We start from the raw sequence: 16,616 nt of genomic DNA, 5'->3' as shown, positions 1-16,616 counted from the left end.
AATTAAATTTTATATTTTCACATAGGAATTTTCTATTAAAAAACAAGTTTGTCTACCCTGCTTCACCTTGTAGGCACAAAGTCGGAACGACTTGCAGCTTCAAATTATCTCGTTAGTAAAAAATTCCTATAGAAATTACAAAATTACTCATATTATTAGCCACTGAACCCACCGCGTTATAAGGATCTCATATAAAATACTTATCATTTAATTTAATGAGTCGAACAGAATGGTACGGTCTTCTTAATTTATAATTTATAATAAACTTAAAGGAGTCTGCTGCTTCGACTGATTTATGTTATAAGACTTCTGTTCCATGAGAACTGGTAACCGAGTCCATATTTCATTTATTATTTATTGTAATAATTCGAAGTAGATACCAGACGAAATTGAGTGATAGGAACATCAAGTTAAATCAAAATCAATATCTACATAATTCTTGCTCGGGTTCACGTCCGGTAACAAAGCTTATCAATCAATCTTCTTCATTCCTTTGGTGAAGATTATTAAGTAGTTCGGATCGGTATAGAACTTAGATGATAGTCTGAAATAGATAGATACATTTAGAGCATCTAAATATTTTTAAGTCTATGTAGTAACTAATTAATTAAAATCACTTTCCAAAGTGTTTACATTCTGAGTTATTGATTATCAAAGAAAGATATAAAACCAAGGGTATACAAGGGCTCTTATATGATTTTGTTATCATAGTTTATTTCTACAACAAAGTATTACTAAATGTATATAGATGTTTAATTATCCACAAATAATACGAACGTCAGATTAATAATGAGTTTTTCAGTGCTATCATTTTTTGTGGTACATGTATAATTACAATATAATTAAAGGTAATTATATCGATAATAAAGTTTTCCATAGAATGCGTTACGCATATTATGACTATTGAATAACGTTCATATACCTTCTGATGTCAGATTTGTAATAATTTTTGATGGAGTCTGATTAGATGGCTGATGGTCTGATTAGATCATTATTATCAAGTGCTATGTAGATTAAATTCCACGAACCTAAGCGATTTATTGATTGTTTTCTTATTCAAATACCATTTAACTCTATTTTAATCTATGAAATATGATCTGCAAGAGGGTGTGTCAGCTAATAATACTTGTGTAATTTAATATTTCTGCACCAGAGTGATGTTCGTTTTACATGGGAACGCACTTTCAATTAGAGTGAAACGATAGGCAGGGAAATTTCTAGATGCCCTTGTTTAATTGTAGAAATCACGACCTTATGCACTTGTAAAGGTCAATTTATTCATTATTTATATTTTTATTATAAAACTAAAATGTAGTTATAAACTGCATACATGCTTAAAATCATATTAAATTATATCAAATATCGATATTTAAATAAAATGTTTTAGATAAGAATAACAAAAGAAGCAGTAAATATAGAGATTATAGTGAGAGACCATACTTATACATATATGTAGAATTAGCGCCTAAAACAACAAAGGATTGTTCCCGCCGTGGCCGTGCGCGTCACAGGTGTGTCTGGGCGCGTGATCCTGCACCTGTGTGCCCCCCGCGTCCCTTTCACTGGTATTTTGAAATAAAAAGATTTATACTCGCTTAAATAATACGTGTTAAATAGAGTGTCCGGCATTAGGGGCGTCCGGCGTTACGGGACTTTCCCCTAATTAAAGAGACCAGAAGTTCACATCAGGTTATTTATAATCTTCAAAATTTTATAAAAAATAACTTGATATATAAGTGTGTGTGTGGGTATGTTATATCTATAATATGTTATAATACAAATCTCCCAAGATCACTAACCGCAACTCAATTGTTTGTATACTGTGGATTCTGAAGACCTTATAAAAACTGGGAAACAATGTAGGTAATCATTGTTATCTCTTTTACGATCCATAAACTAGAATGCAATCAATAGGCGCCCGATGTTGACATTAAATTTTATTCGCTCTTGAATCGTAATAGTAATTAGAATCGTTTTAAATTATGGTATGCAACGAAACGATTATCGTGGTGGGCAATTAGAACACCGTATATAATTATATATTAGCTATTAAATGATTAATGATGATTCAATTATAAAGCAACTGTTTTTTTACAAGAGTAATCGACCGACCAACGTCGCCTGGCTGACTAGCCATTCGATCCGTTATTTGCAATAAATACGATTGTTGTAACTGGAATTGTTGATAATTGCTACGCAAATATTAGTATTTATAATAATTAATTAATTCATTATTAATTTGATCTGCAAAAGTGACAAGTAGTTTATAAATTATAATTTTTGCTGCTGGTTATCAGAAAAATACGGCTTACTACAAGTATATTAAACTTCAGAGAACCTCCGGTTTACTCTTCTGGGATTTTGTTGAACTTTCGCATGGTAATAGAGTTTATAGACAAACCGAACATCTTAAAATATTATAGGCCTATGAAAAGTGGTTTAATTATAAAAATTAATTAAAATTGCGTATAGGGTTTTCCACTAATACTTTTCGGTTGCTCTTGCTCCGTTTGTATTCGAATTCATAGGTAAGAGAATTAAAAATGAACGAGTTCAAATCTGTCAGAGTATGATTTTAAATTTAAAAAAATTTGAATATTGTTTTAGTGTTTGAATGTTTAAAATTTGCAAAAATATTAATAATTTTTAACTCATTTCCTATATTTTGAGATTTTTTGTTACTGGAGACATTTCACTATTTTTAACTTTGAACGAATTATTTGCAAATTATTATCGAATTTGAAAAATTTTAAACATAGAGGCATAACATATTTTAAATACTACAAACGCAATAAAATTGCTTCAGATATTGCGAACTCTACTTGCGATATATCAATTTACATAAATACCAACGGTGTTGATCTATCTAACAAGTCATTTATACGTTTAGGAAGTCCATTATATGTATTTGAAGTGTAAAGTTTCTGGTTAGTATGAGGTGCTTCTTCCATTGATGGATTATTTTTCGATCGTTGGTCCCGCGTTCCTAGATTGGAAACCACCATTATTACATTTGCTGGCTCGAATAATTTTTTATTACAATATAACTGCTCGAACGCGTGACGGAACACGAGCGCTATCATGCCGTGTTTGAAATCAATTGCAAAATAAATTGCGTCCATTCGATTTGATGTCACGGACAATGAATGGACTAAATGAAAGAAGGATCAATCATCGGGACGTCGAGGATGCCAAAAAAAACAAAATCATAATAAAATAAATGAGCCTTGTAGGTAGTCCCAGGTTATTGTGTTTCCCTTTTGCGCCCATAAATCTTATACAATTACTTCTTTGGTTTCACAAGCGGTTTGTCTATCATCTCTTCTGTATGATATATGATACATTGCTCCCACAAACCGCCGCTGTGCTCCTTGTCAGAACGGATCCGCTTAGAATCCGAATACATTTGAATGTTTTGATTTTGATGGATCTAATGTTGCTTACGACTTATTCACATCGCGCGCGCAGGTAACACCTACACTCCATGCTTTGTGGCTAGTCGGATAATTTATTTCAAACATGGGTAAAGAAAACATTGTTGTTAAAGCACGACTTGGTAATCGTTTGATTTGAATTGTCTCTCTTAAGTTACACGTACAAATTATCGACTGAATAATTGGCACAACAGAAATAGATTTTACAGTAATTTATTTCCGTCTAGAGGGAATTTTAGTATTTTCACTAGTTTCCACTCCTTTCGAAGTTGATATATACCTTTAGAAACATTTATAGTTTATTGTAAATCTTATGGCGAAATCTCCGATCCGCTATCAGCCATAATTCATACGATCACTAAATGTGAAATACGTTCCTGAATTTCTTGGCAGATTCCGAAGCTACAGTAATAACCTAAAAATCAAGTAATGAAAATTGATTTATAGAATATTACTTACTGCCAAATATATTGATCGGACGTCTTTTCGTTTTATTATATTGGCCATGAAGGTGACAATCTTCAGGGCATTAAGCTTTACACGGAAGCTTACCCTGGTAGAAGGGGTAGCGGAGTGTTTTAATTGAACTAGTTGTTTACTTCAAAAAGTAAAGTCCCCTTAACAACATGTAAATAACCAATAAAAATAAATATATCTTCTTTCATTATAACTTAGTAACAAATTAGTGATTGTAATTAGAACTGCAACAAATACATAATATACAAACAAATCAGTGTTTAATACAGTCCACAGCTCCAAGGGTTAAATTATAACCCAACAACCTGAATTATCGAAGGAGAGTTTTAATAAATTCTATAACTACGTAACACAAAAGTACATATATGTTGCTTTTATTCTCATAAATCTTGAAGAACAGTAAGGTAAATAGTTCAACCAGTTAAACACTATTTTGCATTTCACTTACCATATGTTTGACTTACCAGATTGCACAATACGTATGCCAATGCATATATTTTGACAACATATTTTAAAATGATTTTTGAGCATTGGTTTTCAAATTTCTATATTTATGTCGAATTTACTGCATAAATTATAATTTAGTAAATGTAGACAACTCAAAATGCATATTAGTTACTTATTCACCCAGAAGCCTCAGAGAATGAATTTTAATCGTTTGCGTTTCTGTTCCTAGTATCTTCAATTCGACAATCATCCAAATGGATGTAGATTAAGCTGTTAGATATGTCCGTAGAAGCTGAATTTTTTGCCGCAATTTGTACAAAGCCGTTCAATCAAAAGAAATCGTGATTACCATTTATTTTATTCCATTGAACCTGCTAGATGAAATACAACTATCAGTTTAATTCGCTCTCCGACATTGAATAATCGATGTAGATATAAGACACAATATATTTCATGTATTATTTTAATGTATGTATATTATAACTTGGTTTTAATTTGATTCGAGCTAATGGATGTTTTGTACAATTAAGTTGGTGCTATTAATCGAACTGTTGTATAATTTATCTCGATAAGAAACCGAACGTTCATGATATTTATCATATGCTGAGTCGGATGTAAATAGATTTTGTTTGTTTGGTGAAGATATTCTTATAATGAATTAATTTATACTACACACACAAATATATATATATATATATATATATATATATATATATATATTATGGTGTTGATTTTTTGATAATGCAGTTCCGCCTCTTATGTTTTATACTAAAATGCGTTAGTTCTCACAAGGTATATTATTTCCTGTTTAATCTTTACTTTAGACATTTTAACCTTCAAAAACTGTCTTCGCGTTCGTTTAAGTCATAAAGGCACCTGGCTCGGCTGTGTGAACACCGAAAAACGAAAGAAAGTAAACATGAAATAGTCAGATAGGTCTAGGAAACGCATATAAACCAGTTGCAAACTAAAATGAGACAAACAAATAGAGATAAAACTCTTGGGTCATCAGTTTGAATACATCTTGACACACAATTATAGGGATGAGTTTACATGAAAAAAAATCGATTTAAAACAATTGGTATAATACTTATTAATGTATTATAAAACTAGGTATTTGTTATAATTCTCAACATTTCATTTAAATAACGGGCTATAAGTATTGTTTTATCCTAAATACTTCGCACCTTAGTTTGTTAATAGATACATATTCAAATTTATATATTCATATGATTTTTTTTCAAATCTTATTTTCTGTTCTTTTCAAATTTTAAAGCTAAAGCTAGTCTTTTTCATATTTTTACATTCTTTACTATCTCATTCCTATATCTCATATTCTATCTCATCTTTACTCTTCACAGCAGATTTCTACATTTTTTTCTTTTTAAATCTGAATTTTTAACTTCCCGTAGGGTAAGTTATAGTAATTGCAAAAAAATCGAAAATTTTTATATATCTTCATGTTTCAGAGGTTTCTCAATATTTTGAAAAAATGATGTATGTGTGTGTGTGCGTGTGTGTGTATGTGTGTGTGTGCGTGTGTGTATGTGTGTTTGGATACAAATTTTCGTCGACGATTTCGGGAACACGGATGAAGCGATTTGAATAATTCAAAAAACATTCGATTCGTATTGATAAGGAGATGTGCTGATTAGTTTTTGGCGAAGGCAGGTCTAGCCGTTCCGAAGATATGGGGCAAAAGGTGCCAAAAACGGTAACTCAGTTTTTTAGGGAACGGAGCGTCCGATTTGAATAATTCAAAACACATTTTACTTGTATTAACAAGATGAAGAACTGATCAAATTTTCATGAAGGCAGGTCTAGCGGTTTCGGAGATATAGTAAAAAATGTAAAAAAATGTTATTTGGCGGTCAAAAATGATCATTAGACATATATGCACATCAAATTATCAGATATTTTATAGAGATTTTAACAATAAGTATAAATTTTGTTTACATTCCTAAGGGTTTTGTACCAATGTTTATCCGTTAGACGGCGATGCGGCGCTTACGCGCTTCGATATTTTGTCTCTATGCAGTTAAAGCAGTACGATTGCTTTGAAAAAAGGTTCAGAATTTCCAAAATATTTCAAAATAAATTTTCTTCAAAAATGTAAATTTTTGTCAAAAATTTATAGTTTCTCAAAAATCAAATTTTTTCAGAGTAAATGTTGTTCAAAAATGTTGGTCTTTAAAAAAAAAAAATCTTGCAATACGGCAAGTTCCAGCAATTTGCCTTAAGGCACGATGCCATGCGCCCCACTAGTTCCAATTCTAATTTTCCTTCCCTCTTACTTCTATATTTATTTAAATCTATCTCAACAAGTCTAATTCTATTTAATGCCAAACAATTTTCAAATTTGACTTCTTACTTTCAGTTCTATGAATTTCAAATTAACAATTCAAATTTGACTGAATTTTAACTGAACGTTGTAATTCTGTGTCATTGCCAAGGATCGTTCCAAGGATTGCTGGCGTTTGAGTCAGGCACTTAGCTCTTACCTATTGATTCTTAATTCGTACATATTACTTATCGATGTTGATATCGATTTTCCTCTGCGATTTTCCCATCCCTAGGTTGTATCGGGCACGAATCCTTCATAATTTCATAGCGAATATTCTTACGGGCAGCAATGGAGAAGGTGTAGGTCATAGAGCATTTATCCGAGGACGACAGCTCGTGAGTTCGCAAATGTATGTGTTTTCGAGCCTATACGTGCAAGATTTCTTACGAATGTTTTCGTGTTTATATCTTCGTGCGTGCAATGTGTAAACCTATAGGAAGATATTAAACCTGAGCGCTGTTCAGGTGAATCGTAATTGTTCTATGGTAATGATTGCATCTTCCGCATAACGTGAGCCGAAGTCTAGAAACAGTTGCGTATTATTCTGATATGATCAAAACGCTAATTATATTTCTCTTCTACGGCTTTCATAGCGTCCGTAATAATCGTTTTGTGTTCTTTTCGGTTTTGTTCTATGAGAAAATCAGATGGTCCAATTTTGTAGGAGGAATACTCGTTTTGTGTTGAATTGGATACAGTAATTTTGTCAGAAACACCTTAAGTGGTTCTCTGATGATGGCTTTTATGTATCTGATAATTATTATGGTTATTATGTCGCCAGAGGAAAGATTAACTAGTTTATAGTTAGTAGACACCTCTTAAGTTAGTAGAGTTTGTTGGTTAATTGCGAGAGGAAGTTGTCAAATTAAGATATAATTGAAATAAAAAAAATTGCAGGAGTTTTCTAAACTCATTTACTGTGTTTCTATTTGTTATAATATTACATCCATTTAATTTGTACTATTAACCCTCCGTCGGTCGGATATTTTTTCACCTTCGAACGGTCGGAAAGGCCTGGCTGGACCACCATTCATTTTACATGCATTTATATGGGATAAATGAGTTTTTGGTGTCTTATATATTAACGATTATTAGTAGTAAATATTTATAGTTTTGATTTTTTCTTTTTCTTACCGTCTTTTGCATGTGTTGAGCTTGCTTATAATAAAAATATTATATTTTATATTCTATAAAAAAAATCAAGAAATATGAAAAAATCGTTTTTTTTTGTTAACAATATTTATTCTTTTTCGGCGCCTGAATGTGAAATTCAAATGAAAACGAAATGAGGTGCGTCGCCTTTGAAATGAGCTGTAAAACTCAAAGTGAAAATATAGTTTCGCTACAGGTTTGCCAAAAAAAAAATTTCGAACGCAGTACGGGTAGAAAAATTGTTAATAATGTGTGAATTACTCATCCGATTTTTAGTGTTTGCGATTACCAATAAGTTTGGTAGGTTTTCAAGGAACTCTCGTCATGAAAATACTAACATTCATGTTACAACATATAGCAAAGAATATAACGCAGTTTGAATAGAAAATATCATGAAAAAAGACAAAATACTGGTTTACATATATCAAAAAGCGTATATTTCATACAAAATGTATGGGTGGTCTAGACAGACTTTTCCGACCGTTCGAAGTATAAAAAAGTTAATATCCTTATAATTATCCTTTTGTACATTTTTTCGTCCTGATTATTTCATTGATCGACAGCTAATGAAATTTTAGGAAAAGTCAAGAAATTTCAAGTCGATAGGATTACTAGAAGTATTTTTTTTTAATTGAAGTCGAAAAAAGTCTGGCCAGACCACGTGGACCTACGGAGGGTTAATAACTACGATCAGTTTATTACTATTTACCATTATCTATTTAAATAGTATAACATTGACATTAAGATTTTCACTACAAATTGCACTGATAGCTATTACCGTTAGTTATTTAAATAAATTCTCTACTTTCCTGTCAAATCTTTACTGTTGCTATGTAAGCCGACTTAGAATATACCGATTATAATACACACAGAAATAAACTTGCCAAGTGACTATGGAGACAGTGGAAATACAAGAAGTGCATAATTTACATGTAGCTAAATCGGTCGAGACTCAAGAAATCCGAGACAATCGTCAGTGAAGAATCAATTAGATATCTGGATACAACATTGACGGACGGGTGCGCTGCTAGCTGGCCTGTTTTATTAACTAGATTTATCGTTTTGTTTTCGATACTCCGTTATTGAAGAAATATTGAATTATATAGACAAACAATGATGAATGATCGAACGATGGCATCGGTTCGTGACCCTAAGTGAAAGAAGATGTTGGAGAGAAAATTGTTACCCGGAAAGGAGAGGAAAAGGCAACCTAAGACATAATAGAGAAAGACAAAACTTAGATTTTGCTCTGGACATAGTACTACCTTCCATATTTTTAGATTTTGTGTTTTTTTTTTAATGCTTTAAGCTGGTTTTTGATAAAACTTACAAACTGGCTTGTATGTTATGTTGATATCCTGTGAATTAATCTTTTTTCCCTCGAAGGTTGGTTACTTCTGCTGAAGATGATACGGATTAGTTCACTCTTTTACGCGTCCGAAGGTTGAAAAATTAATTTCTGATTGCGATATCGTTTCGAACTCGTGACAGCATCAAATCCGGACTCGCAGATTTGGAATATTTTGTCGTGAGAGCGACCCGAAACAATGCGAACAGATGATATGTTGAAATTAATCAATCGCTGTATCAGTTGGACGAATTCGTTTTTTTTTTTTAATGAATACTGTTACCCAACCGATGGAACGTCGATCGTGATGAGCTTCAGAAAAAGAACGTCTTAATCAATAATGATCTACTAACTGATTTCGTAATAAAAAATTACATTATTAATTCCCTCAGATTTATGATAAATGATTCCTTGGAAATGTTATGCAAATTATTTAAAGGTCGCATCTTTGATAAACTGCGGTCATGTTTGAAATTCTCCAAATGTTTCATCGCCCTTAATGATTTAAAGATGACGACTTGCTATAAAAAATCGAGTTGTAGTTGTAGTTGATTAGTAAATATCGATTATCTTTATTGTAACCTTTAACAACCAATAATATTGCAACAAATAAGCTATTACTCTAGAATTTATATGAGATTTCACTGGAATAATTTTAACACCTCTCAACTATCTTCTAATTCATGACTTGCCAAAATCTTGATTGGGCGCTAAGACAAATCACTACTACTTCTTCATCTTAATAGTCAAAACTTGTCCTTAATTACGTTTTGCAACGTGTTACACATAATATTTTAAAGGTGTAATTATTTTATCTCGTGTGCTACTCAGCATCATTATATTAAATACTTGGTCGATTTGTCCGAAGTCTCATTCATCACTCTCGTTCTCGACGGATGCGAGATTAAAACTCGCAATGATCACTTGCGCAATGTAAGGCAATGAATACATCATAATGTGATTAAAGTTTGCAATAAATAAACCTTTATGTCATCAGATACGCACCAAAGTGTCGTTAAAACCACACTTTGGCGATAAACCAAGAGCTAAGGAAAATTTATAGAGAAAGATAAATGTTATTTTATAAAATACTATAAAAGTTTACAGTTTATGGATATGTTAAAACATGATAAAATTCTAAAGATCAATATCAAACAAATTAAATCACACAGTGTTATATATCTTTTCTATAAAATAAAAATAATAAAAGTGATATTGCATGCTATAATATTTATTGACTCTTATGTTTATTTTGTAAAATCTTGGATTTTTTCTAAACCAAGCTCTGAATTTCTTTCAATTGTTGGCACAAATCCATATCAAAAGTATTTTTCTTTGTTGTGAGCACTGTTGTTTAGTTTACGAGACCTTAATATAATTGTCAAATATGCGTTATTTGATTGTTCTATAAAAAGTATTGGTAATTTTTAGTTAGATCCGACAGTTTTTTTATATAACCTATGTAAAAGCTTACACATGGGTGGGGTAAAAAGGACTAACTGAACTTTTACCCTGGCAAAGATGTAAACATTAAAAGTAGTAAGTAAAAAAATAAATTTAGTTAAGGCACAATTCAACAAGAGACAAATTAAATAACTGGTTATTACAATTCTACTGATGAATATTTCTGACGAAATATCAGATCCAGGTTCTAACAGTTTTGTTATCTTTGATGAAAATGTACCCTTGAAGATTATATTGTGCATTGGTTGAATAATGTAGCTATAATTTTTTAAAGTGTCTTTAAAATTAAAAATAAGACATTACACTTGTTCGCACCCTGGCCGTCTCATTTTACCACGTCTAGGGGTATAAAGGGCCAGGTGAAAATTGTTTGAAAAACAGCAAAAAAAACTCATTTCTCTAATTACCTAGGCGTTTTACTAAACATAGTCTGATAGTTGTTTGTTTGATATGTGTTATTTGTTGTGATATGATTGGTTTGGGTTTTACAATATAATTGCTCAGAGTCAAATTAGACCTTTGTACTTTGCCCTACCCTATATAATTTTTGGCCTGTTTGAATTAACATTTTGTATTGTATTTACCCAAAAGCACGAAGTGGACTTAGGTTTCCGATTGATGCGTAGAATTTTAGTATCCAAATTATATAATATCTATCGATTTCTCTATTTTCTAATGTCATCTCAGTAATTATTTTGTCAAGACTCCTAACTCAATTTGCCAATTTGTCACATGTCTGCAACGCTCTCAGGCTAATGTGCTCGCGAAGTCAAAGAGTGTTTAGCCGGTCGACGATATGCAATAAACGGTCCAATGCGGCTGATGATGAACAACGTATTATGTGTATACAATTGAATCGATCGTCTGGAAGCGGTTAAAAAGACGCTTTTATTACGTCTACCTGGCTGCTATTTTCTAATTTTTTCCTCGCTCACTCTCGCTCGCTAAGTTTTATTTATTCGTCGTTATAGAATTAATTTTATGGGCCGTAAACTTCCTTTCGTAGTAAGGCGTACAATGTGAATCAAGTTGTGACGATGGCGTTATGAGAGGTTGTAAAGTTTACATTGTGAAAGGGTTTTAGTATGGGATTACACTGTATTTGGAGCAATTTATGGTCATTTTATTTGTGCTAATAATACATTTATTTATGCGCCAATCTTTGTCAATTTATTTGCTTTGCTGATTGTACACGACTTCGATAGATTGACGTTCATTCGCCTTATAATAGACATATAACAAATAAACATATCGATATTTTTAAATGTAAAAATTTACTTAAAAAAATAATGATGTCTCAATTTTAATATCAGAATTCAATTTGTATCAAATAAGTTGATTTGTTGTAGCAATCTTAAGAAAAACGCTCCAACGTTCAATTTTACGCTGTATTAAAAGTTGTAATCCGTAGTTGTGACCAGATTTTGAAATATTTTTCTTGAAATAAACTTCTCATTATTGCACAATTTACTTAAAAAATAAATATGTTTTACTAGTTTTATTTAATGAGCCAAATGGCTAGAAAGTATATGGGAAAGTCCCCTAGTGGACACGTAAGGTTTTTTTATAAATAAATAAAAATATTGTACGAAATGTTTATGGTAATTTCAATGTATTTTGAAATGAAAAAATTATACTTGCTTAAATAATACGTTTTAAATAGAGTCCGATGCTTGGTGCCGTCCGGCGTTACGGGACTTCCCCTATTCAATTTAATATGAAATCAATTTATGTTCTGAGTTATATTGATTTGCATTAATTACAAATTAAATTACCTGCATAAAGGTTCTTATTAGTAAAACATGATACAGCTAATATAATTCCTTTCTATCACATTATAAATATCCATCATACGCCTGATTATTTGCAGCCTTAATTAGTTCCCATTAAATATAAAACTCTAAAACGAATTAAAACACGCAGTCGCCAAATGCTTATTTTAATGTATTCAAATATCTCATACACAAGACGAATTCACGTATTACATAATATTTTATTGCAATACAAAAATAATTACTCATTGCAAAAATAAATCTAATGAATTCCTACACCATTAAAATTGGCTTCGCTATTTACACGATCAGCTTCCATTAATATTTATAGGCATCGGCAGTCGAGCAAACAATCTAGAAAACTAGCAATGATTAAATGCAATATTGCGTAATAAATAATATCGGTTTCCTGCTCGACATCGAATCGTTTAACCTTTCCTTAGCGGCTGCTCATGAGAAAACGGAAAATTGGAATGTTTGCAATGAGGGTACTGTAACTGACTATCTCCAATATATATTATGGACTCGTACAGCTTAAGAAATTTTAAATAAAAGATATGGTTTAGAAAGCTATCGAGGAACTCTCCTTCGGAATATTGTGGTGTCGTACCTATGAAGCTCCCTTACTGTCCTAAGATACGTTTGAAGTATGATCCAGTTAGATCCTACTACCCAAGAAAGTTTATAAAAACTTGAACCAGAATGTATATCAAACAAATACATTGGAGATAATCTACCAAGATTTGGTGACTCCTTAGATTTCAGTTCAGTTCAAAGGGCATTTTCTACAAAAACTTAAATCTTTTTTTTGAATTGCTGACTGATCGATCTAAAAAATGGTGACTTGCTGATAGTTAGAATACATCGACGTCACTGGATCAGTAGTCATTGAAGCCGACAACCTGGACAGAACAGATATAAAAGATTGATAGCCGGAAAATAATTATGTTCAGTATACAAAGGCAATCGTTACGAGTTTGCAGAGAATGCCAAAGTTCAGGATAAATGAAAAATAGCTTGTTAGGAGCGATTTTTGCGCCACTTCATTTGTTAAGATCAAATGGTCAGATCAAATAATATATATGGAAAAAAAATTTGGTACTCCGACTTTGTACTATAATATATTCTTAGATAATTATCGTCCTCATGATATCAATTTAACTTAACGTAATATTAGCCAACACTTTTTATCTAATTGAAATTATAATTAATAGTCGAACACTTAATATTTATTTTACTTATTACCACTTAGCTGCAAATCAGCGTTAACTTTCATTAATTTATTTGTGTACGTTTTTATCACGATCTAGAATTTTATTAGTATGCAAATATAACTTTTTCTTTGTGAATTTTTCTAGCAATTACTGTACTTCAACACTTATTATTTAATGACTCAATCGTAATAATTAACATTTATTGCTTCTATTTGAAAAAGTTCGATGAAATATTTTGAATGTACTATGATGTAGATTTATTTGAGTTTTTATTTATTTGACTCTTTTGTAATTAAATAAATTTGTTTTAAAAGTTATGTAATAGACAAATATTCTTTGTTGTATATATTGTAGAGCAGAGGCGGTGAACTTTATACTTTAACTTGCGAAAGTCACATCAGAAATAATTATGGAATTTAATGTTTTATGAAAAAAATAACACATTAACAGACAATATTTGAGAGTATGGAATCAATATTAGTGGTTCCAAATAGAGAATACAAGTAATATAATGTTATAAGAAAATGCATCAAATGAAAATGCAAAACAATCCATCAATCTTTAGCATTAATACATTAAATTAATCTTTATTTATAATCCTAATATTGATACTAATAGTTATTTTTACTTTATTTAAAATACGATACCTTTAAATTTTATGATGAAATTGTAAAATTTGAGAGACAGAGAAAATTGAGAGACAGTTGTGATTCTTCTGGTTCAACTCCCTAGTCGATCCAAATTTGATTAAATTAGTATCATTTACTTTTGAGGGAGGTTTATTTAAAAAGGTTGTCAACCTGTGTCCTAAAACATTGCAATTGCACCATCTGAAACTTTCAGACCCAAACGATGGCAACACTTATAATTATATAGTTCAAATTGGAAATGTTTTGTTCGCGTAATGCCATTCACACTGTTATATATAACGGGTAGAAATCGAGCATTCCGCGTTAGAGCATTTTATGTGCACTTATGGAATAACTATAGGTACAAATACCTTTGTTGACAAATTATAAGATCTTTTTTATTCTCATCTTTGATCATTAATTTTGCTATGGAATATTTAATAAATATTTTTTCTATGAAATTGTAAGTTTTTAAACTTAGCTCAAGAGTAGCGTTCCCGATTCACATGCTGGAGGTTCCGAGTTCGAATCTCCGGCAAGAATTTGAAAAAATATTAACTGGTTAAGTTGGAATAATAATAGAATTATGAATTGTAATAAAAAGATATGTATGTAAAATCAAAATGTATAAAAATTAGAGAATTAGAATTAAAAATGAATTGAAGTAAGAAGAATTTAGAAGAAGAAATGAGAAGTATAGAAGAAGAAGAAATATGTGGTTAGAAGATGAAATGAGAAGATAGTAAAGAGAATGAAGAAAGTTAAGAAGTATAGAAAAAGAATAGGATTGTATGAAGAAGATAGTATAAATATTGAAGATTGTAAGGATATATGATTGTATAGAATAATGTAGGTGGCTAAATGCTCGAGTAAGCGAGGCAATAAAAAAAAGTGCAATAACAACTCTTGATTGACCACTCGGAGATTGATATGTATTTTGTCGCCGGAGCGGCGGCATCCGAGTGGAAAGAGTTAAACTAGATTTGCTTTAATTTAATTCGTGCAATAAATTATTGAAGTTCCATGTTTTTTTTTAAATGAAATAAAATGTGCAATAAAAACCTTTCCACTCGCGATTGCGAGATTAAATGTATTCTGTCGCCGGAGCAGCGGCATCCTTGTGGAAAGGGTTAAACTAGATTTGCTTTAATTTTAATTCGTGCAGTAAATTATTTAAAGTTCTACGTTTTTAGGTTTTCAAAACAAAAAAATCTTTTATTATACATTCGATTGTTCTTTATACGCTATCATTTACATTTCGAGCGAAAGCTTAATTCAACAAGTCGGTGTAAAATACCGTCCCGCTTGCGTTCGGGCTTGCAAACGAATAAACACGCCATGGACTGATTACAGTTACATATTTTCTATATTGTGCTCACCTCGTCGGTCGCTATTTATCACGGGCCTAGCAATGAGCTAATTAGCCCAAGTCAACGACGTATTCTGACGTGCATTGTGTGAGTTTCAGCATGTCACACACAATTCCGATGTGAGTGGGCAGCTCGTCTTTTGTATTCAGCTTTATTGCTTTCTATTGGGTGTTAGTTTTTCTCATTTCGAAAGCTCTTTGATTGTAGAAATTGACAATGCAAACAAAGACTGCACGTTTAACGCACAAAGATGCTCCGTAACAGCTCTGCGCTCGACTAATTGTCACTGTAATTATGAAATCGTCGCAGTTACAGAGTACCCATACCTACGCTATTATATTTGCAACACTCGGTCATCTCAGGAAGTATAAACCAATTAAGTTAAATTGAAAAATAATAGTTAATATCTGAACATTAGGAGTTTCATAGCGTAACAGGGGTTTGTCACAGGGTCGTGTGTACAAATCCCCATTCAGGACAACCTGATGCAGTAGCGATATCAATTTGGTACAAATATAGTTCATAAATATTTGTCCGATTGCAAATGGCCATTTCGATTTGAAATCAAATTTTTGAAATTGCATTAGGAGCACCAAAATATACCCAAACTGGATAATTCATCTCGACACGAAGTCACCTACCATAAAATATGTAATAAAAAAAATATAAATATAGAAACAAGCTTATCAGTCACCAAATTCACGAGCAAACTCCTTAATAACAGAGAACTATCGACGTGGGTTGAAAAGAAAAGCGCCTCTGGATTTACCCCAAACGGATAATTCATCTCGACACGAAGTCACCTACCATAAAATATGTAATAACAAAAATATAAATATAGAAACAAGCTTATCAGTCACCCAAATTTCACGAGCAAACTCCTTAATAACAGAGAACTATCGACGTGGGTTGAAAAGAAAAGCGCCTCTGGATTTATGTCATCAATTTTCTTGATAACGATTGAA

At 31.6% G+C, this 16,616-nt stretch overlaps 1 protein-coding gene across 1 annotated transcript in view; it reads right to left on the bottom strand.

The window, feature by feature from the left end:
• Positions 1 to 3,005, bottom strand: part of LOC113373663 (protein jagged-1b) — a 363,880-nt gene extending 360,875 nt beyond the window's left edge. The window contains exon 1 of the mRNA XM_026613946.1: positions 2,850 to 3,005. Coding sequence (XP_026469731.1) covers positions 2,850 to 3,005 — 156 coding nt within the window. The remainder of the gene's footprint in view (positions 1 to 2,849) is intronic.
• Between the last annotated feature and the right edge of the window lie 13,611 nt (positions 3,006 to 16,616).

Source organism: Ctenocephalides felis, unplaced genomic scaffold (assembly GCF_003426905.1).
Source record: "Ctenocephalides felis isolate EL2017-DRISC unplaced genomic scaffold, ASM342690v1 CF-g0.4_SCAFFOLD_01604, whole genome shotgun sequence".
In the NCBI taxonomy this organism is placed as follows: domain Eukaryota; kingdom Metazoa; phylum Arthropoda; class Insecta; order Siphonaptera; family Pulicidae; genus Ctenocephalides; species Ctenocephalides felis.
This window is presented reverse-complemented; position numbering and strand designations above follow the sequence as displayed.